General features: G+C 43.0%; 1 protein-coding gene across 1 annotated transcript in view; it reads left to right on the forward strand.

Moving 5' to 3' along the window:
• Positions 1 to 23,434, forward strand: part of LOC124794927 (sideroflexin-2) — a 155,372-nt gene that overhangs the window by 61,921 nt on the left and 70,017 nt on the right. The window contains exon 4 of the mRNA XM_047258635.1: positions 2,419 to 2,617. Coding sequence (XP_047114591.1) covers positions 2,419 to 2,617 — 199 coding nt within the window. The remainder of the gene's footprint in view (positions 1 to 2,418; positions 2,618 to 23,434) is intronic.

Consider the following 23,434-nt stretch of genomic DNA (forward strand, 5'->3'; position numbering starts at 1 on the left):
CGAAAGGTGACTTCGAGATGTGATAGCTCAGCTGCCAAACTTTCAGGGTCTAAGATAACGTGGGCCCTGTGAACCAAGGTGCGAAGTACCCCTTCATGCTGAGCTGGATGGTGACAACTATCAGCTCGCAGATACAAGTCAGTGTGGGTAGGCTTCCTATAAACAGAATGTCCCAACGTACCATCAGTCTTCCTTTTGACCAACACATCAAGAAAGGGAAGGCATCCATTCTTTTCCACCTCCATAGTGAACTGAATATTCGGGTGGATTGAATTCAGATGTTCCAAAAACCAGTTTAAATTCTCACTACCATGAGGCCAAACAACAAAAGTATCGTCTACATATCTGAAAAAATACACAGGTTTCAAGGTCGCTGACTCCAATGCACGTTCCTCAAAGTCCTCCTTAAACAAATTGGCCACAATAGGTGACATCGGGCTTCCCATTGCAACTCCATCAGTCTGTTCGTAGTACTGACCATTGAATAAAAATTAAGTGGAAGTCAGCACATGTCGAAACAAATATGTTAACTCGACACCAAACTTAACCTCAATTAGCTGCAACGAATCAGAGAGAGGAACTCGAGTGAAAAGAGAAACCACATCAAAACTGAATAAAATATCAGAGTCATTCAAATGCAATCTCTGCAATCGACGTAAGAAATCTGCAGAGTTCTTAATGTGGTGTTCACACCTACCTACTAGTGGGCTCAACAAACTAGCAAGATATTTAGCACCATGATATGTTGGAGCACCAATATTAGAAACAATAGGCCTCAACGGGACAGCCTCTTTATGGACCTTACGGAGGCCATATCTAGGTGGTAGAGCACAGTAAGAATTAAGACTCTTGATAGTCTCCTGTGACAAAAAACTTTTCTTTAGGAGGTTATTTGTCTTTCTCTCAACACTCCTAGTAGGGTCAGCACCGATTTTGCGATACGCCGAATCAGAACGTAGACACTGCATCTTTTGAATGTAATCGTGCTTGCTCAACAAAATGGCGGCGTTTCCCTTGTCCGCAGGTAAAATAACAATATCAGGATCCATTCTAAGTGAACGTAAAGTAGCCACCTCAGCTGCTGTAATGTTACACTTGGGTGGACGGGCCCCAGTCAACACACGACAAGCTTCCCTCCTAACCTCTTCCGCAGCCTCGGAAGGTAGTTTATAAACAGCCTGTTCGATAGAACTAATAACATCAACGACTGGCAAACTCTTAGGCGTCGGTGCGAAGCTCAAACCTTTCCCCAGCACAGACAAAGTTAAGGTCTCAGACAGGCTCATTATTACGCATAAAACTATCGTAAGCAAACACGCGGTGCTACACAGCCAAAAGCTCCATGACCTCGACTAAACACAATGGTGGGAGCTACCAAATACATAATCACACCGGCCTTCCCCTCTCCCCACTCCTACTACCTGAGCCTGAATACTATCTGTTCTAAAAACGTCCATCCTTTCTCTCTCACCCTATACAACAACACAGTAGTGATAATCATGATTGCTTCTTAATTATTTAGGAAAGCTGGATTCTTACGTGCTGCCACCCCTCTCCTCTCCCCTCTTGTAACAGTAGTACTTCAGTTCTTAGCTCACTATGTTGCTCACAGTTTTGGTTTCATTCATACTTCTTTTATATATAACTTATCAGATCCCCACTTACTTCTCAGCTTTTTGAAAGCCATCAGTTGCTATAATTTCATTATCTGTTTCTCAATTGTCTTGTTCTTTTTAATATTTCTTAATTTTTCCACTTGGGCCCCCAGCAATCTCATATTTTCCAGTTATTTCCTCACTTTTTCCACAATTCACAGGCTAAAAAAGTATTGCATTTGATATGTTTTGTTCATTTGTATATGTGTTGTTGCTTGGCTAGCAATATATTTTATTAACAATATGGGAAAAGGTAGATTCCTATTTACTGTTAAGACAAGAAGTTAAGTTGCAGACAGGCACAATTGAAAGACATTTACACATAACCTTTTGGCCACAGCCTTTGTCAGAAGAAGAAAGAAAACACATACCATTTATTCACAAAAGCAAGCACATCATGCGGGCACATTGTGAGATGCCTGAGGTGTACTTGCTTGTGTGAATGAATGGTGAGTGTTTCTCTTTCTTTTTCTGGTTAACAGCTTATTTGTAAGTTTCTTTTAGTTGTTACTGTCTGCAACTTAACGTGTCATCTTTTCAGTAAGTAGCAATCTATCTTTTCCTACATTGTGGATATTCCAGACTGGAGTTTCCATTGTTTGAAAACTTTTATTAAATTTTTATTGGATTGTTGTGTATATTTTGGGCTCATTCCTTTGTAGATTGTTGGTTAGGTTCATGTAAATCTGTGTTTTGTAGTAACTTTATTATATCTATTTTAAAATAACATTTTAATCAATTCTGCCCCACTGTTCTTCTCCAGGACATCCACTGCAGTAGTATTTTGGCAGTGGGTGAACCAGTCGTTCAATGCTCTTGTTAACTACACAAATAGAAATGCAAATTCTGATGTGACAACAACACAGCTAGGGGTTGCTTATGTGTCAGCAACTGCATCAGCTATGATTACAGCTGTAGGATGCCGTACGTTCTGGGAGAAACGAGCCAGCTCCCTCTTGCAGGTATTGCTATGCATCAGTATATATCCAAAAAATATTTTTGTACTTTTAATGTCACAAACTTATCAGTCATGTTGTAGCAGGTCATACTATGTGTGACTTATTTCTAATTATATACAGGGTGTCACAGGCGGAATGGTCAGTATTGAAGGATATGACGAGAACAATCATTAGAAGCAAAAAAAGTCTTGTAAACATGGGCTCTAAAATGAATTCATTAAGAACTGTGAACACTTCTTCAGATTCAGTATTGTGAAACAAGTCTCTCCTGCTGCAAGCTCTTCCCTTTCATGTTTTACTTGGATTCTAAAATGTAACAGTATTATGAGAAGGAAAGTTGCTGCTCATCATATAGCGGAGATGCTGGGTCGCATATAGGCACAACAAAGAGACTCTCACAGTCATGTGTATCTATTGTTGACGAAGGCCCATGGCTGGAGGTTTTAATTGTGAGGGTCTTTTTGTAGTGCCTATCTGTGACTCAGCATCTCAGCTATATGGTGAGTAGCAACTTTCCTTCACATAATATTGTTACATTCCATCCTGGATTTTCCATTGTTTGATTTTGTCCATCCTGGATTTTCTTTGTTTGATTTTTGGGTTCTAAAGTGCACGTAAAGTGTTACGAACATTTATTCAGTACAAGAGATGAATTTCACAGTTGTGGAGATGAACAAGTGCTCATAGCTCTTAATATATGCACTTTAGAAGCCATATTTACAGGAAATTTTTCTTATTTTGGTCCTTACTACCACCTTTCAAAACAAGGCAATCAAGAGCTTGCAGTAACAGAGATTTGTTTTGCCACATCAAAGATGAAGGTATGTTCTTAGCTCGTAAGGTATGCATTTTTGACACCGTGTTTACTAGACCTTTTGCTTCAAAGGATTGTTCTTGTCATTTCCCTGAATATTTAGCATTCCTCCTTGGACACCCTGCATATTCGTGTCATCTGGAATTGGCTGACATGTGTGCTGTTGCAGTGTCTTTTAATGTTGACTGTTACTAGTTACTGACACCATTCTGTCTGCCTCACATGTAAATTTTTTCATAAATGTGCGCCTTGTTGACAAGGATGTAAAAAGTACATTAGAACAGGTGTGAAGAGAATGAAAATTATAACAGGCTATAGCAAGCACTGAAACTTGTGTAAACTTGTATATTATTGCTCAGTCTGAGTGCACTGTCATCATTAACAGTATAAATTTTTCACAGGTTTAAAAGAAAAGTCTTTCCATATTTTTGTAAAATCCCAGTAACCCCCCCCCCCCCCCCCCCCCACACACACACACACACAAACACACATGATTCTTTAAAGAATAGAACTGCCATGTATAAAACAGCTCCATTTTTAAAAAAATGAGCTAGTCTTTCACATACCTCAGTGTTTATGGTGTCATATCTCTTTAACTTTGAGTTGTACAATGATATACACTCCTGGAAATTGAAATAAGAACACCGTGAATTCATTGTCCCAGGAAGGGGAAACTTTATTGACACATTCCTGGGGTCAGATACATCACATGATCACACTGACAGAACCACAGGCACATAGACACAGACAACAGAGCATGCACAATGTCGGCACTAGTACAGTGTATATCCACCTTTCGCAGCAATGCAGGCTGCTATTCTCCCATGGAGACGATCGTAGAGATGCTGGATGTAGTCCTGTGGAACGGCTTGCCATGCCATTTCTACCTGGCGTCTCAGTTGGACCAGCGTTCGTGCTGGACGTGTAGACCGCGTGAGACGACGCTTCATCCAGTCCCAAACATGCTCAAAGGGGGACAGATCCGGAGATCTTGGTGGCCAGGGTTGTTGACTTACACCTTCTAGAGCACGTTGGGTGGCACGGGATACATGCGGACGTGCATTGTCATGTTGGAACAGCAAGTTCCCTTGCCGGTCTAGGAATGGTAGAACGATGGGTTCGATGACGGTTTGGATGTACCGTGCACTACTCAGTGTCCCCTCGACGATCACCAGTGGTGTATGGCCAGTGTAGGAGATCGCTCCCCACACCATGATGCCGGGTGTTGGCCCTGTGTGCCTCGGTCGTATGCAGTCCTGATTGTGGCGCTCACCTGCACGGCGCCAAACACGCATACGACCATCATTGGCACCAAGGCAGAAGCGACTCTCATCGCTGAAGACGACACGTCTCCATTCGTCCCTCCATTCACGCCTGTCGCGACACCACTGGAGGCGGGCTGCACGATGTTGGGGCGTGAGCGGAAGACGGCCTAACGGTGTGCGGGACTGTAGCCCAGCTTCATGGAGACGGTTGCGAATGGTCCTCGCCGATACTCCAGGAGCAACAGTGTCCCTAATTTGCTGGGAAGTGGCGGTGTGGTCCCCTACGGCACTGCGTAGGATCCTACGGTCTTGGCGTGCATCCATGCGTCGCTGTGGTCCGGTCCCAGGTCGACGGGCACGTGCACCTTCCGCCGACCACTGGCGACAACATCGATGTACTGTGGAGACCTCACGCCCCACGTGTTGAGTAATTCGGCGGTACGTCCACCCAGCCTCCCGCATGCCCACTATACGCCCTCGCTCAAAGTCCGTCAACTGCACATACGGTTCACGTCCACGCTGTCGCGGCATGCTACCAGTGTTAAGGACTGCGATGGAGCTCCGTATGCCACGGCAAACTGGCTGACACTGACGGCGACGGTGCACAAATGCTGCGCAGCTAGCGCCATTCGACGGCCAACACTGCGGTTCCTGGTGTGCCATGCGTGTGATCATTGCTTGTACAGCCCTCTCGCAGTGTCCGGAGCAAGTATGGTGGGTCTGACACACCGGTGTCAATGTGTTCTTTTTTCCATTTCCAGGAGTGTAATTTTTTATATCTAAAAACATAGATGATGTGACTTACCAAAAGAAAGCGCTGGCAGGTCGATAGACACACAAACAAACACAAACATACACACAAAATTCAAGCATTCGCAATCAACGGTTGCTTTGTCAGGAAAGAGGGAAGGAGAGGGAAAGACAAAAGGATGTGGGTTTTAAGGGAGAGGGTAAGGAGTCATTCCAATCCCAGGAGCGGAAAGACTTACCTTAGGGGGAAAAAAGGACAGGTATACACTCGCACACACACACTTATCCATCCGCACATACACAGACACAAGCAGACATTTGTAAAGGCAAAGAGTTTGGGCAGAGATGTCTGTCGAGGCGGAAGTAAAGAGGCAAAGATGTTGTTGAAAGACAGATGAGGTATGAGTGGCGGCAACTTGAAATTAGCGGAGGTTGAGGCCTGGCGGATAACAAGAAGAGGGGGTATACTGAAGGGCAAGTTTCCATCTCCAGAGTTCTGACAGGTTGGTGTTAGTGGGAAGTATCCAGATAACCCGGACGGTGTAACACTGTACCAAGATGTGCTGGCCGTGCACCAAGGCATTTTTAGCCACAGGGTGATCCTCATTACCAACAAACACTGTCTGCCTGTGTCCATTCATGCGAATGGACAGTTTGTTGCTGGTCATTCCCACATAGAAACCTTCACAATGTAGGCAGGTCAGTTGGTAAATCACGTGGGTGCTTTCACACGTGACTCTGCCTTTGATCGTGTACACCTTCCGGGTTACAGGACTGGAGTACGTGGTGGTGGGAGGGTGCATGGGACAGGTTTTACACCGGGGGCGGTTACAAGGGTAGGAGCCAGAGGGTAGGGAAGGTGGTTTGGGGATTTCATAGGGATGAACTAAGAGGTAACGAAGGTTAGGTGGACGGCGGAAAGACACTCTTGGTGGAGTGGGGAGGATTTCATGAAGGATGGATCTCATTTCAGGGCAGGATTTGAGGAAGTCGTATCCCTGCTGGAGAGCCACATTCAGAGTCTGATCCAGTCCCGGAAAGTATCCTGTCACAAGTGGGGCACTTTTGGGGTTCTTCTGTGGGAGGTTCTGGGTTTGAAGGGATGAGTAAGTGGCTCTGGTTATTTGCTTCTGTACCAGGTCGGGAGGGTAGTTGCGGGATGCGAAAGCTGTTTTCAGGTTGTTGGTGTAATGGTTCAGGGATTCCGGACTGGAGCAGATTCGTTTGCCACGAAGACCTAGGCTGTAGGGAAGGGACCGTTTGATGTGGAATGGGTGGCAGCTGTCATAATGGAGGGTACTGTTGCTTGTTGGTGGGTTTGATGTGGACGAACGTGTGAAGCTGGCCACTGGACAGATGGAGGTCAACGTCAAGGAAAGTGGCATGGGATTTGGAGTAGGACCAGGTGAATCTGATGGAACCAAAGGAGTTGAGGTTGGAGAGGAAATTCTGGAGTTCTTCTTCACTGTGAGTCCAGATCATGAAGATGTCATCAATAAATCTGTACCACACTTTGGGTTGGCAGACCTGAGTAACCAAGAAGGCTTCCTCTAAGCGACCCATGAATAGGTTGGCGTATGAGGGGGTCATCCTGGTACCTATGGCTGTTCTCTTTAATTGTTGGTATGTTGCCTTCTAAAGCGAAGAAGTTGTGGGTCAGGATGAAGCTGGCTACGGTAATGAGGAAAGACGTTTTAGGTAGGGTGGCAGGTGATCGGCGTGAAAGGAATTGCTCCATCGCAGGGAGGCCCTGGACATGCAGAATATTTGTGTATAAAGAAGTGGCATCAATGGTTACAAGGATGGTTTCCAGGAGTAACAGACTGGGTAAGGATTCCACGCGTTCGAGAAAGTGGTTGGTGTCTTTGATGAAGGATGGGAGACTGCATGTAATGGGTTGAAGGTGTTGATCTACATAGACAGAGATACGTTCTATGGGGGCTTGGTAACCAGCTACAATGGGGTGGCTGGAATGATTGGGTTTGTGAATTTTAGGAAGAAGGTAGAAGGTAGGGGTGCGGGGTGTCGGTGGGGTCAGGAGGTTGATGGAGTCAGGTGAAAGGATTTGCAGGGGGCCTAAGGTTCTGAGGATTCCTTGAAGCTCCGCCTGGACATCAGGAATGGGATTACCTTGGCAAACTTTGTATGTGGTGTTGTCTGAAAGCTGACGCAGTCCCTCAGCCACATACTCCCGACGATCAAGCACCACGGTCGTGGAACCCTTGTCTGCCGGAAGAATGACGATGGATCGGTCAGCCTTCAGATCATGGATAGCCTGGGCTTCAGCAGTGGTGATGTTGGGAGTAGGATTAAGGTTTTTCAAGAAAGATTGAAAGGCTAGGCTGGAAGTGAGGAATTCCTGGAAGGTTTGGAGAGGGTGATTTTGAGGAAGAGGAGGTGGGTCCCGCTGTGACGGAGGACGGAACTGTTCCAGGCAGGGTTCAATTTGGATAGCGTCTTAGGGAGTTGGATCATTAGGAGTAGGATTAGGATCATTTTTCTTCATGGCAAAGTGATATTTCCAGGAGAGAGTACGAGTGTAGGACAGTAAATCTTTGACGAGGGCTGTTTGGTTTAATCTGGGAGTGGGGCTGAAGGTGAGGCCTTTGGGTAGGACAGAGGTTTCGGATTGGGAGAGAGGTTTGGAGGAAAGTTTAACTGCTGAATTGGGGTGTTGTGGTTCCAGATTGTGTAGATTGGAATTTTGAGGTTTTGGAGGGAGTGGAGCTGGAAGTGGGAGATTGAGTAGATGGGAGAGACTGGGTCTGTGTGCAATGAGAGGAGGTTGAGGTTTGCTGGAAAGGTTGTGAAGGGTGAGTGAGTTGCCTTTCTGGAGGTGGGAAACCAGGAGATTGCATAGTTTTTTGAGGTGGAGGGTGGCATGCTGTTCTAATTTGCGGTTGGCTTGTAGGAGGATGCTCTGAACAGCCGGTGTGGATGTGGGAGAGGAAAGATTGAGGACTTTTATTAAGGATAGGAGTTGACGGGTGTGTTCATTGGCTAAGTTGATGTGTAGGTGAAGGACTAGGTGGGTGAGGGCAATGGATTGTTCAGTTTGGAACTGGTATAGGGACTGATGGAAAGAAGGGTTGCAGCCAGAGATGGGAACTTTAAGTGTGAGGCCTTTTGGGGTAATGCCAAATGTCAGACAAGCCTGAGAAAATAAAATATGGGAGTGTAATCTGGCTAGGGCGAAGGCATGTTTGCGGAGGGAATGTAAATAAAACTTAATGTGGTCATTGTGGGGGTGTTGTGAGGGTGACATGGTATTAGAAGGTGGAAAGTGTAACATGAGGCTGAAATGAAAATGAAAAATATATATATATGGGGAGAGATAAAGGTGAAGTGTCTGTATGTGTGTGTGTGTGTGTGTGTGTGTGTGTGTGTGTATGTGTGTGGGTGCGTGCGTGCGTGCTCGCGTGCTCGCAAGTGTATACCCATCCTTTTTTCCCCCTAAGGTGAGTCTTTCCGCTCACGGGATTGGAATGACTCCTTACCCTCTCCCTTAAAACCCTTTCGTCTTTCCCTCTCCTTCCCTCTTTCCTGACGAAGCAACCGTTGGTTGCGAAAGTTTGAATTTTGTGTGTATGTTTGTGTTTGTTTGTGTGTCTATCGACCTGCCAGCGCTTTCTTTTGGTAAGTCACATCATCTTTGTTTTTAGATAAATTTTTCCCATGTGGAATGTTTCCCCCTATTATATTGATATAATTTTTTAGGTACATACGGCGGTGTTTGTAGATATCGTCTGCAAAATGTGTTGCAAATAGAAATCGTAGTAAAGCAGTAATAAATTAAAATGTCATGCCTGATGCTGAAATTGTACTGCATCAACAACAAAAATGCACTTTTCCTTTCACTATTTTGTGGGGGTTATCTCTCTGGGGGTGATACCACATAAAGTATGCCTGTGTCCAGAAAATGGTTAAAGCTATTGATTTGACTACCTTTGTTGAAGAACAGACTATAATAGATCATCGGCTGGAAATGAGTCTTAAAGAAATAGTGAGAATCATTAGAAATGGTATGGTGAATGATGGGGAAACTGAATGGCATAGACTGACAAGTTGGAAAATAGGTACAAAGGGGAGTTTGAAAAGATGATGTTGGGTTGGGACAAATAAGGGTGAACAGGGGGACATCTGGAAAAAAGAGTACACGGGAAGGTAGTCAGTTCAGGCAAGAACAAAAAGAATAAAGCAAAAAGGAAATTATTGTAAATATGGTAAGATGGTGTAGTAAAACATAAAAGTTACAAGACAGTGTGTAGTGATACACATTTATCTTGTTTATTCAATCAATTGATTAAATTGTAGTGTTATATTGATTGAGTTAAAATACTTAGTTCCATCTGTGCTCGCTTCCTAATGATGATGTCTGTCAGATGAAATTAAAATATCATCACTCTTTAAGCTTCTTGATTGATGTCTGGCTGCAGCTACCTATTTGCTCATCAATGTTCACTCTGCTCACATTAACCCATTTGCTTACAGTTTTTTCAAATAAAATTTACCATATGATTGTGATTATTGTTAGCATGTATTTTAGTTTTTCATACATACAGGATCATTTACAAAATATGGACAAGTATATTCATTCCAGCCGCTTACAGTACAACAAATACTCACAGATAGTCCATTTGTGCGTGGTTCCTCATGAAGGAATTGTCCAAATGAAGTGCACTTTTACATTTCCTACATTCAAATCACGGTAGTCCACATTGTCTGCAATCACAACAGACCTTGCTTTTTTATAGGGAATGATTTTCTTTTCAGTCAATATTATTTTGTTTTCTTTTCTGTCAAGATTATTTTCCTTTTTATTAGTTGGGCTTACAATTCCAACAGCATTTCCTAAACAAGTTGAGAGAACCTTACCAATTGTCAATGTAAAAAATTCTTGACATTGTAAAAAGATCTGCATCATATGTTGAGGACAACCTTTTTATTGACTGTAGATTTGACAGCCATATTACCATTCCCTTTGGCCTTTCCAGTATATATCTTCACATTCTGGCTGCATCCATTTTCTGAACTGGATACTTTGTGTATCTTTATGCCAAATTTATCTCTATTTGATGGGCTGTACTAAACATATGAAAGTCTACCCATAAATTTCATCAGACTTTTGTCAATGCTGACATTTTTGCCTGTAACATTTCCCTCCCAGGGGACGCCGCTTGATAATAGGCACCTTCAGTGCCGGGTGGGAGGGTTTGCATTCTTTGTTTGAAGTCGAGAGCTGTACTGGCAGTAGCGTAGCTACTGGGAGGGTCACCCAAGCCACATTGGTCTTTACTGAGGAGCCAGACAAAATGTGTCGCACAACATAGGTCAGGGAGGGCTCTAGATGCATAGTGAAGCCAGCTTCCCTAATACAAATCCTGATCCTCCAAGTTGTGGGTTTGGTATGGTGCTAATAACCCCAGACTGTAAAAATAAGAATATTATGGAAATTCAACAGAAGCATTGGGAACTGGATGGAAACATGTATCATGACCGATAAAGGATCTGACAGTAGCATTGTGGAATGTGACAACAGTGCTTCAGCCTGGAAAAATGAAAGAAATAGCCAGTGAAATTTTAAAATTTAAATATGATGTACCGTATTTACTTGAATCTAAGCTGCACCTGAAAAATGAGACTCGAAATAAAGGAAAAAAAAATTTCCCGAATCTAAGCCGCACCTGAAATTTGAGACTCGAAATTCAAGGGGAGAGAAAAGTTTTAGGCCACACCTCCAAATCGAAACAAAGTTGGTCCATCGTAATATGAGACACAATTTAGGTCGAATGAAAGACGATACAGCTACAGTAGTTTGGTTCGACTCGTAAGCTTAGCAGTTAAGCTTTACCAGGTAGCCATTGCTATGCGTCAGGCGCTCCGTCCGTATTTATACGGGTACCCTTCCTTTTTCACGTGCTTCGTCTGGTTTGAATCGATTGCTTATTTTGCTTTGATCTGATAAGTGTCGTTTTCTTTGTTATAGGTGTTTACGTCACTCTAAGCTGAAAATGCGTTACTGTACTGTGTCATGCATTGTTTGTCGCACTCTGATAGTGCGTGTTTACGGCCTGTCGCCGCTCGCGGCATGACTTGCTTTTGTGCCCGCTACCGCCGCTTAAAAAAAAAAAAAAAAAGAGGAATCGCCTCATTAGCGAAACATTGGCAAGAGACTGCTATTTGTTGTTACTTACACTGCTGCTTTCTTTGATAATGATCAACAAGAACCAAATAATAGACTGCGTATGATAGAACATGTTCTGAATGAGTGTTTAGCGAAAATTTTTCTCCGTTTGAAAATCTTTGTGGCCGCTTCTTTAGTACATCAAATTCTGCACAGAAATTAGTCATCTTACATTTAAAATCTAGTCAGTTGCCGTGCTTCATTTCTGACTGTATCACTATTAGGCATAAGAATAATACGAATATAAACATGACACAATATAAACATGACACGCGATACGTATATTCTTCCGCGTTTGCTGTTGTCTCACTCTAGTTTCGTAGTTTATTATGCAGACAGGATTTTAATGAGATAGCAGCAAACACGAAAGAATACATGGCAAAATGTTTATATTCGTATTATTCTTATGGTGAAGAGAATACTGCATGTGATTCACATTTCATCAGGTTCCTATTAGCAACCATCTAACCATCTCTTCTCACAGGTAGGAATAAAACTCGGAACGTAGAGTTGGCCATATTGACAAACATCCCTAACAGTCTTGCCAGTCGGATTTTCGTAGTACATTGAAATTCTGCTACATTCGAAGATGAACAGTACGGAATTTGTATTTACTTCGTTGGATAATGTATGAAAATGCAGTGGTCGAAACTCGGGCGGAGGAAAAAAAAGCTCGTCTTCTAACTTTTTTTTTAATTTATTTACTGATGCAGAGGTTTTGGCGCCAGTATTTATCTTTGTGCCCACAAAGCATACTTGTGTAGCGCTACATATATTCGACGGCAGAAGTTAGTTGTGGCGGCACCTATCAACATTTTTCAGAACTTCCGCTTGCTTTGCACTCGATTCTAAGCCGCAGGCGGTTTTTTGGATTACAAAAACTGGAAAAAAAGTGCGGCTTAGATTCGAGTAAATACAGTAGACCAACAGGAAATAGGATGGCAAGGAAAGGACAATAGATAAACATGAGTACTCATTGGCATATAGTGGACCAGAAGAACGAACAGGTCAACTTGGAACAAGGTTTATAATAACTAGGGAAGTTAGGAAAAGCCTATTAGAATTTAAACCCATAAATGAAAGGATTTGCAGATTCACACTAAGAAGGAAATATCATAGTGAATGCACATGCACCAACAGAGGACAAAGAAGGTGAAGTTAAAGGACAGTACTACGAAGATTTGGAAAAAGTATGCTACGCAGTACCTAAATATGACTTGATGCTAGTAATAGAAGATTTTAATGCAGAAATATGGAGAACTGAACATCCATATGGAGTTTCTGGAAAATATTCACTACATGAAGAAAACAACGAGAATGGAGACTTACTACACCAATTTACAGCAAGGAATAATATGATTATTAAATATATCGGCTTCCCACACAAGAGGAGCCATCTGGCTACTTGGAAGTCTGCAGTCAATGGAGAAGTCAATCAGAATGACCATATTTTAGTGATTGCATGCCACCCCTCGTCATTTATGGATGTATGGAGCTGTATAGAACCAAACTGTTACTCAGACCACTTTGTGATAAAATCAGTCTTGAGAGAGAAACTGTCACTAACAAATAGCAACAGAACAGGAAAGAAGATGAAATGGAATACTGACAAACTGAAAATCCTTAATGAAGTAAAAAAATACCGAGTAACGTTAAGCAGAAAGTTGAGCATTGAAGAGACTGCAGTAGGAGTAGATGAAAGGTGGAGCAGGATTGAGAAAGCCATTAAAGATGCTGCAGAAGAAATAATAAGCATAAGAAAAAACAGATGAATCCAGGAACAGTTTGTCAAAGACTGCAGGTCAGCAATAGAGGAAAAGAATGGGGCAAGAACAAAAACGCTGCAGAGAGAAAACAAATGATGTGGAGCAATTAGAGGATGAAGGAGAAGAGCTAACAGACTGTGCAAGAGAAAGAAAAGATAGTGGACTAAGAAGAAATTTCAAGAAATAGAAGAGTTAAAGGATCAGGGTGAAATAAGAAAGTTCTATCATGCTGTAGGCAAAATAAAGAATATATTTCAGCCAAAAATAATGGCATGTTCCAATAAAGATGGGAAAATGATAAGGGAGGAAGAACAGATAGTGGGAAGATGGGCAGAATATTTCAAAGGTACAGTAAGCACCAGCCTAGAAGATGAAGAGACAGCTCTACAGGAGGAAAGAGTGGATCTGGAAGTAGACAATGATGCCAATGAGACAAGAAAGCTAACACTACAAGAGGTCTCCCAAGCTGTGTAAAATTCAAAAAAACAATCAAATCCCTGGGGAAGATAGCATAATCCTTGAATCAATAAAACCTGGTGGTGAGGCTGTAATAAAGGAGTTGCACACATTAATGTCAGAAACTATGCCAGATAATTGAAAAGCTGGAATAATAATCCCTATTTATAAGAAAGGGGTCAGAACAGCATGTGAAAACTATAGAAGTATAACACTCCTATGCTCAGCTTATAAGATCTTCACAAGTATATTAAACGAGAGGATACAGAAGTGTGCAGAAGACAAACTAGGGGAATATCAGCATGCCTTTCAACCAGACAGAGGAACAACTGATCAAATATTTGTAATTAGACAAATGATGGAAAAGTTCCATGAATATGATATCAGTCTGCATTTCCTATTTGTCGACTGCAAACAAGCCTTTGACAGCATAAACTGGCAGGTACTACTCAGAGTACTGGAAGAACTTGGTAAATGTGCTAAACTAATAAGACTAATCAGAATGACAATGACAGAGACAAGAGCAAAAGTAAAGGTCCTTAGTAGAAAAACTGAAAGCTTTGACTTTAATGAAGGTGTGAATCAACGTTATAGTCTCTCCATTGTCTATTCAATATAGCCCTGCATAGTGTAGTAAATAAAATCAATAAAAGAGACACCATATGTATGAAAACTAGTCAGACATGTGCATATGCCGATGACATTGCTACAATAGGAAGAAATATCAATACACTCCAAGAAACATTCTGGCCAATGGAAAAAGAAGCCTTAAAAATTGGCCTCATAGTAAATGTAAACAAAACAAAATATATGGTAATGTTACAATATGAGGTCAGAAGAACCCCTGAAGACCTAAACATCAGTGGGAAATGATTCAAAGGAGTATCCTCTTTTAACTACCTGGGAGCCCTAATAACAAATGATAACAGTATTGGAAAGATATATGGGAAAGAATATAAGCAGGAAACAGAACTTACTTTGCAAATATGCAACTTTTCAGAAATAGCTTTCTCACAAGAAAAACAAAACTGTTACTATGTGATTCTCCAGTCTGCCCAGTTATCAGATATGGGTCACAGGTATGGACGTTGACAGGACACGACAATGCACTAAGAACCTTTGAGTGGAAAATACAGCACATAATCTGTGGTCCAATAAGGAAAGAAGAAGGCTGGAGAATACAGTACAACACTGAATTAGAAGTGTTAATACAACATAGGGACATAGTAAAATTTGTCAAATTACAGCGAATACGATGGCTAGGACACGTGGAGAGAATGGCAGAGCATAGAATTCCAAAGAAAATGATGAAAGGTGTGATCCATTCAGTTATGCGAAAAGGGAGACCTAGAAGAAGATGGATTGATGATGTAATAGTGGAGCTACTAGTATGGGAGTCCAGTGGTGGAAAAGAACAGCAAACAACCGAGAAATGTGGAGGAAGATCATTGGAGAAGCCAAGGGTCACTAAGGGCTGTAGCGCTACTGATGAAGAAGAGGGAGGAGGACATATACTCTTTGAAACCTACCGACAATTGTGAAGTGACTGGTCTTACTTTTCTGAGTATAACATAAAATGTATCTGGTGAACCAGTAGAAAAGTGCAGATGCCTGGAGATAGCTGTGAATCATTGAGGTTTCACTGACCAGCAAATTCTTGAGTCCCAATCACTCTTCCTTTTCACCAGTTTATCCTGAATGGGAGGTTTCCTTGTCTCAGATGTAAGGATGCTGAGGGCAAAGTGCACTTTCAGTTAAATCACTGTTACAGCAAACCATGCAGTGTCCTCTTTTAAATCAGACATCAGTATTTTGACTGCATGAGAGTTTGTTTCTCTTGTAATGACTCACAAACCTGTGATATCAGACATTCATATACAACTTGAAGTTGTGTAGGATTTTGTCTCAGACACCATATTACTGTAGGTTCTATTGCACGTATCACAGAGTGAGACCTATTTGCCACGTAGAGTGCACGCATCATGTAGCACGGGCAGACCTGCTGACTGAAGTGTTTATTTGAGGGTGGCTGGCTGGTGTAGCCGAGCGGTTCTAGGCGCTACAGTCGGGAACCGCGCGACCGCTACGGTCGCAGGTTCGAATCCTGGCTCGGGCATGGAAGTGTGTGATGTCCTTAGATTTAAGTAGTTATGAGTTCTAGGGGACTGATGACCTTAGAAGTTAAGTCCCATAGTGCTCAGAGCCATTTGTGGGTGGCGAAGTGGAAGGGGCAATGCTCACACTGAGCTCAACTACTTTGGAATTGCCTTGTGCTTTGTGCCAAATGTTGATGTTGTGAGCATAAATGTTAGCCGTCCGTGATAGCCACGTGCCAATTTTATTGCTGAGCATGTCTCTACATGTGTTTGGACACTCTACTGCATACAGATGGATTGGCATGGCAAGTATGGATTTTATCAAGCTGCCATCAGGCCATAAAGTACCCATGCTGACAGTGTAGAGTAGTGGCATTGTCATGATGGTGTAGATACTAAAGTGAAAACAGAGGACGTTCCTATGCATGTGTCGCCCTGTGGTCCCCTTGTTGTAGTGTTAGCTTTGGGCTGCAAAGGGCCTGTCGTATCTTGAGTGCTGACAGGAACAGTTGTGCCTACAGAAGGAGCTGGAAGAGCTCTTGTCAGGCAAAGCATATAAGTGATCCTGTTCATAAGGCAACCTTGTTGTTGTCCAGTGATGTGGATTTATACAAAGTTGTCCAAAATATGGTGCCCTCCATTGAGCCTGAGAAACTTCCCTTTGACTAAGTTTCTCAGTTGCTTTTGCTGTATTCTGGTCATCAGACCCATGTGGTGATGGCACAAATGCAATTTAACTAACACATAAGAGCTAGAGGCAGCCGTAAGCAGTCCGGATTGTCAGTTTGCAGGGCCTCTCGTGCAAGTATCCTTTTTAGTGTACCAAATGTGCTGCTACTCATGCAGACTCACTAATTGAGGACACAACTGACCAGTTAGGTTCTGACCCCGTGATTCTGAAAAGAACGTTGACCTTGCCTGATCCTTCTTTAGCTAACAGTGTCCAAAGGGTGGAATTGTATGAACTTATGGTGGCTCAAAGGATGTCCTTCCCGATAATTGGCAGAGGTGGAATTAGGTGCGCATGGTAAGCATCCCTCAGTGCCTTGTAGGATACCCCATCCGACCTTGCCTTCCACCAGGTCACTGTGCACTGTGTGTTGGCATCTTTGATGATTCTGGTGCAGTGACATTGTGGCTCTCCCCATCTTCAACCACACCAGGTTGGCACGTTTTCATTGCTCACAGCTTCATAATTCCTGCATGCAGTGGTTTTCTGATTCTTGGAGTCATTCTCCTTCTGCATTTTGGAGAGCTACCAGTCCTGTCCCAGTTGTCGTATGCTGCATCTTCACCAAGACTGCCTACACATTGAGGCCATGTATGGGGCATGTTGTCAGATAGGATATTTGCCAATTATTTGTGACAGTCAACGGACTGTGAGTCCTTGGACACCCTGGTGTTTTCCCTTGACTCTGGCGCGTTTTGCCGACATTCGTAGTGGAAAGGCAGTCGGTTGAATTTAAAGTAGATGCAGGAGCATCAGTTAGCCTCATTAACTCTTCAGCCACAGGTGATGCGGACTTGTGCCTTCAGTATTACTATTTGTGGACATGTCCACAATGCCCACAATTATCACATCAGACATAATTTCTGCTGTTTGCACGTTGCAAGTCATATTTAAAAAAATCCTGTTAAATATTGTCATGTTGCTCTGGAGCATAACAGGCTGCTATTTTCCCATCAAATCTTTTCCTGTAGCTCTGGAACATCAGATAATAGCCTGCAGTTCGAGGATTAGTTTACATACATACAAGCTCTAGGGGTGCCTGGCATTGCAACAGCCACTCTTTCCAGGTTGTGCCTTACAGTAAGCAGTGCATTTGCCTGTGGGGACAACTCTCTGTATCAGCATGTTACAAGAATATGGAATGGCAACTTATGTTGTTAGTGGCCATTTCACCATTGGTGCAAAATATGCTTTGGCTCTACGTTTTTTCTGTTTTTGGTTTCCATATCTTTGACAAACTGCATTTGGTGTCTCCATCCATTACTTCTATTATTTTGAATTGTTACTGCAGTCATACAGAATACCTTGGCCTGGGCTGAAAAATTCAAATCACATGTTTCTTTTAAGCTGTTGATGGTATCTAAATTTTGTCACCCACGTCCCATTCCCTTCTCCACGCATGATAAGGTAATTGTCAAGTCAGTAGACCACCTCTTTTGTTGTGACTCAGAAACGTGATGGTGTCATGCACCTCAGCAGTGATTTTAACCTGATGGTCAACACACTGTGTGTCACAGGTTCATGTCATTCCACTGCAGGCAGAGTTGTTGGTGAAGTTGTTGGACAGCCAGTATTTTTTGTGCATTGGATTGCACGATGCTTACCTGCAGTTGTTTCTTGGATTTTCCTGGTCATCAACACTCTCTTTGGGCTTTGCCATTTCAATCACTTGCATTTTGGGATCTCATCTGCAGTTGATTCAAGACACCCCATGCTGCGTCAATTGTTTTGATGACATCTGGGTCACAGACTCAACTCACGAGGAGCATTTTTGATACCTTCACTTGATTTTCCAATGTCTTCTGGAGAGTGGTCTTCATTTTGAGCTGGGAAAATGTGTTTTTTTGTCACAAAAGCTGCATTTTTTGGGTCATATGCATAGTAAGGATGGTGTCGTCCCTACAGATGACCACATCAAAACCATCATCAACCTGCCAGCACCCCAGAACCTGAAGGAGATCTTTTTTGGGTAAGATTTCTTATAATGCTCAGTTCATTCTTCAAGCTGTCCGTATCTGCCAAACTCTTAACTGGTTTCCCAGGAGGACCTTGAGTTTGATTGGTCTGCAGATTTTCAATGGGCTTTTCAGTCTCTCAAACAGTATTTGTGCTCAGCTCTCTGTCTGGCTTCCTTTATACCCTGGGCTGTGATGCATCACAGTATGGCATAGGTGCCATTCTGTCCCATCAGAACCAAGACAGCACTAAATAGTCCATGGCTTACGTATCAAAGATGATTTCTGCTGTGCAGCACAATTATTCACAGGATGTGCTAGCTATTATTTTCAGGGTTAAAAAGTTTCATGTCTTTCTGTATGGGGTGAGGTTCCTCCTCATCACTGACCACAAGTTGTTGATTTCCTTATTGGGCCCGCATTCCAAGCTATGAGATAGACCTGCACTCTAGCAGTTGCAGATATTGGTAAGGCCTGATCAAGAGTTTGATTCACAGGAGGCCCTAATGTTCACATCGGCTGATGCCTTGCACCAAACCTTGTCAGATTGTTTGTGGACAGCATGTGAAGTTGTGACCACCACAGTGGCTGACCCACTTTTTCAGAAAATCATTTCAGCTGTCCAGTTGTCGGAGTGCATATCTTCGGGTGCAGATCAGCCGTGACATATGTTTTTCCTCCTACGTGATTGGCTCAGCATTGTCCAGGAAACCTCATGTTTGCCATGGTGGAGTAGTGCTGCCAAGTGGTCATCCTCCCCATCCTTCAGCCTCACATACTCCAGTTGCCGGTTTGGCCTCACTGGTATATGACTTGTATGAAGGCTTTGGTGCTGCATCACGTCAAGTGGCTGTCAGTTGATCATGACATTGAACATCTGGTACCGGCTTGTAAGGCCCGTGCACCAAACCAGGCTGCACTATTCCGTGGCAGGTAGTGGAGCACCCTTTGGGGGAGGTTTCATGACGATTTTCCTGGTCCATTTTTGGGCAACACGTAGTTGTCAGTGGTCGATTCATTGTCCAATTTCCCGAACATAGCCAAGCTGTCCTATGCACTGAGACTACTGTGTTCATACATTCTCAGTTATTTTTCTCATTGAGCAATCTCCCAGGACGCTGTAATGGTAAGCAATTTGTGTCATAGGAGTTTGAAGACCTTTTATGTCCACAATGGCATCGATCCTCTGACTCCCAGCCCATTTTGTCTGGTATATAACTCAGAGGTGGAGTGCTTTGTGCATACATTCAAAAGCCAAATGAAGAAGTCCGTGTCTGCCTCTTCTTGCAACAATGTCTCGTCGAGTTTTCTGGCTACTTAACAGGCAAAGCCGGTCAACTAGTGCAGTCTAGTAGAACATTTGCACTGGTGCTAGCCATGGGGCTCCTGGGTTTTCTGCAGTCTGAGTCGAATTCCATAGACACAGTGGCCTGTGCTGTAACTGCTGTTTGGGCCCAGTCCTTCAGCCAGCAGTAAGGGTGGCTGTCGGGTGTCACGATGAGCAATAAGGTCGGCAGTTATTTATGGTGGACATTTGTGGGGAGCAGCTGATTCATCATGTAAATTTGTTGTGCCCACACCCTGATGGGGAATGCCACTGTGGCCTCCCAGTTAGCTGAGCAGCAGGGTTGTCACGACTATGTTCCAGTGGCAGGCTCCAACTTGCTGTGGCACACCTCCCCATTGCCTCCCCTATGTGCCCTTCACTGTCCTCCCATTGCCTGCAGCCTCAGACCCCAGTGAGGTTTCACATTTCCATCTGCTGAGGTGGACCCCATGGCCTCTGACCTGTCTCCCTCCTATTATGCCGCCTCCGCCCCATCCTTGATGGCGATTGCCTTATACCCTCTACTGCCAGTGGATCTGTTGTTGCCACAGCCTTGTGTCCTTCCACCCTTCTGATGGAGCCGACACCGTCAACATTACCTCCTTTGGTGGTCAGTACATTGCCAGGTTCTCCGACAGACTTTCCAGTTCTGTGCCAGAGATCGTGGCCCGAGCCAGGCCGTTTTCAGCCCTACATGATTTTTTCAGGGGGAGGTATTTAGTATCTCTGCCAGCAGACATCACGAGGAGGCAGATAAGTTGGCACAGGTAGAGCATGGAGTAATTCAGAAACCTACCATAGAGGGTACGTGCATCATGTAATATGGGCAGACTCGCTGACAGAAATGTCTACTTGTGAGCAGCAGTAAATGCAGTGGGTGGTGCTCACACTGAGCTCAACTACTCTGGACCTCACCTTGCGCTTTGTGCCGAGTGTTGTTGTTGTTGTTGTTGTTGTTGTTGTCGTCGTCGTCGTTGTGTGCTTAGTCATTAGCCACCTGCACCAACTACATGCTGAGTTTATTGTCATGCACATCTCTACATGGGTTCAGATGCTCCGCTTCCCACAGATAGACTCACACAGTGGGTTCGATTCCTCTCATGAAGTTCATTTTCCAGTTGTTATCGAACCACCATTGGCTAGTAAAGTACATGGGACAATGGTGTAGAGTAGTGATGATGTCACCCTGGTGCAAACACTAAACAATATGTTGTCCCAAGGTCAATCATTTGCCTGTGAACAGTCTGCAGTAGCCTTTTTGTGTCTCACGTTTCTCGTGTAAGCATCCTTTGTATTTTACATTCAGTTTCCCATTCTCAAAAAATTAATGTTTTCATCATTCTCTGATGTATCACTTCACTGTCTAAGTTTTCACCATTACTTGATCACTAAAATTATTTTCTTCCAAATAATAATAATAATATTAATAATAATAATTCTCACAGTACCTTCATGGTACAGGTCAGGCATGCCATAACTCACTGATCTCACAAAACATCTAAATGCCATGCTATGCCATGGTCATGTGAGTGTCTGTGTGGGTCTCTTTGTGGGTGTGTTTACGAGTGTGTATACTTTTGCTAGAAAAAGTACAAGACTTCATAAGCTAGTGCAAATGCTCTTTCTGTCACTTGTTTCATGTGTCATGCATCTGTCCAGTATAGTTGAGCGATTACCTTTCCATTATATTACACATTGCTCCATCCAGGAATTTCTATTATTATTATAAAGGCCTGTATGTTTAGACTATGGACTCGAATGCCTGACGCATTTACAGCATTGTGATGGCTGTACCCATCATTGTAGCATAATGAACAGAACTAAGCATCTTAGCAGCTTCCAGATTGTATTTGAATTTAAAATGTGTTACTGAATTTTGACGCAGTTAAAAAACAGGGAAAGATATTCCTCCTCTGTTGACTACCATAGTAATTCATTATCTCATGTGTCATTTTAATATCAATACCCAATAATAATGCAAGCCTTTAGAATCTTGGTTTCATTCTGTTCAGTACAATACTGTTACAAAAAAGCAGAATTTTCAGCTTTATAACATATATACTGCTTTTTCAGTATATATACAGTTACTATTGATCAGGAAAATTTTAGCAAATTTCTTTTCAGTGGCAAATTTAGTGAACATTGACAGTTATAAGACAGTTCAATAGCAACATAATATGGACATCTTATCACCCTAGATGTACTTGACAATAGACTGTCATCGATAAAGATTAATTATTTTGATCAGTTATTCTGTTACATCTTTCTAATAAAATCGCGCACGCGCCCACACACACACACACACACACACACACACACACACACACACACACACACAAATGTGCACTCCTGTGGCCATGGTAAAACCGATTGTTGATATTCAATAACTGAAAGCCATTGCCTGAGCTGGTGGAGGTGATGAGGGATAGGGTAGGACACAAATGGGGAGGGGGGGGGGGGGAGAGGTGTAGGTAGTGGGAAAGGGGCAGGTCTTTCAACAGATGACTCTGTGGCTGCACAAGACGAAAGGGGTAGGCCTACGGAGGGTGGAGCAAAGAGAGATGTAGCCAGATGGACAGGGGAGAGGAAGGTGGAGATGAAGAGGGAGAGAGAGAATGGAGAGAGAAAGGAGAGGGGTAGAAAAATAAATGAGGGTGGGGGATGGGGTGAGAGAGAGAGGGAGGGGGGAGAGAGAGAGAGAGAGAGAGAGAGAGAGAGAGAGAGAGAGAGAGAGGGGGAGGGGGGGGGGGGGAGAGAGAGAGAGAGAGAGAGAGAGAGAGAGAGAGAGTTAGTTAGTTAGTTAGTTGGTGTCCCTCCACGAATTTCCCCCCCCCCCCCCTTCCCACCCAACACTTCCTTTCAATAACCAATTCACTATTTATTGATGCCTCGGTTTGTGTTCTGTCAACCTATAATTTCTTTTACTCCAGTTGTGCTACATGTTTCTTTTTGCCCAAATTCCTTTTAGTACCTGTATATTAGTAATGAAATCTACACGTCTAATCTTCAGCATTTTTATGTAGCACCCACTTTCAAAATTTGCTTTAACTTTATAGCATTCACATTTCACACTGTACAAGGCTACAAGCCTCACAGATACTTTCAGAAAAAGACTTTGCGACATTCAAATGGGTATTTGATGTCAACAGGTTTCACTTTTTCAAAATGGTTTCCTTGCTGCTGTCAGTCTGCATTTTATATTTTCTGTTCTTCAGCCATCGTGTGTTATTTTGCTGCCCAAATATCAAAACTGATGTATACTTTTAATGTTTCTTTTCCTAACCTAATTCTTTCAGCATTGTGTGATTTAATTCGCCTACATTCCATTTCTCTTGTTCTGCTCTTGTTGTTATTAATGTTATAGCCTCTTTTCAGTATTCTTACCATTCTGTTCAACTGATCTTCCTTGTCCTTTGCCATTGCTGACAGAATTACAATGCCATTGGCAAACCCCAAAGGTTTCATTTTTTCTCTCTC

The sequence above is a fragment of the Schistocerca piceifrons genome, chromosome 4 (genome assembly GCF_021461385.2).
Source record: "Schistocerca piceifrons isolate TAMUIC-IGC-003096 chromosome 4, iqSchPice1.1, whole genome shotgun sequence".
NCBI lineage: Eukaryota > Metazoa > Arthropoda > Insecta > Orthoptera > Acrididae > Schistocerca > Schistocerca piceifrons.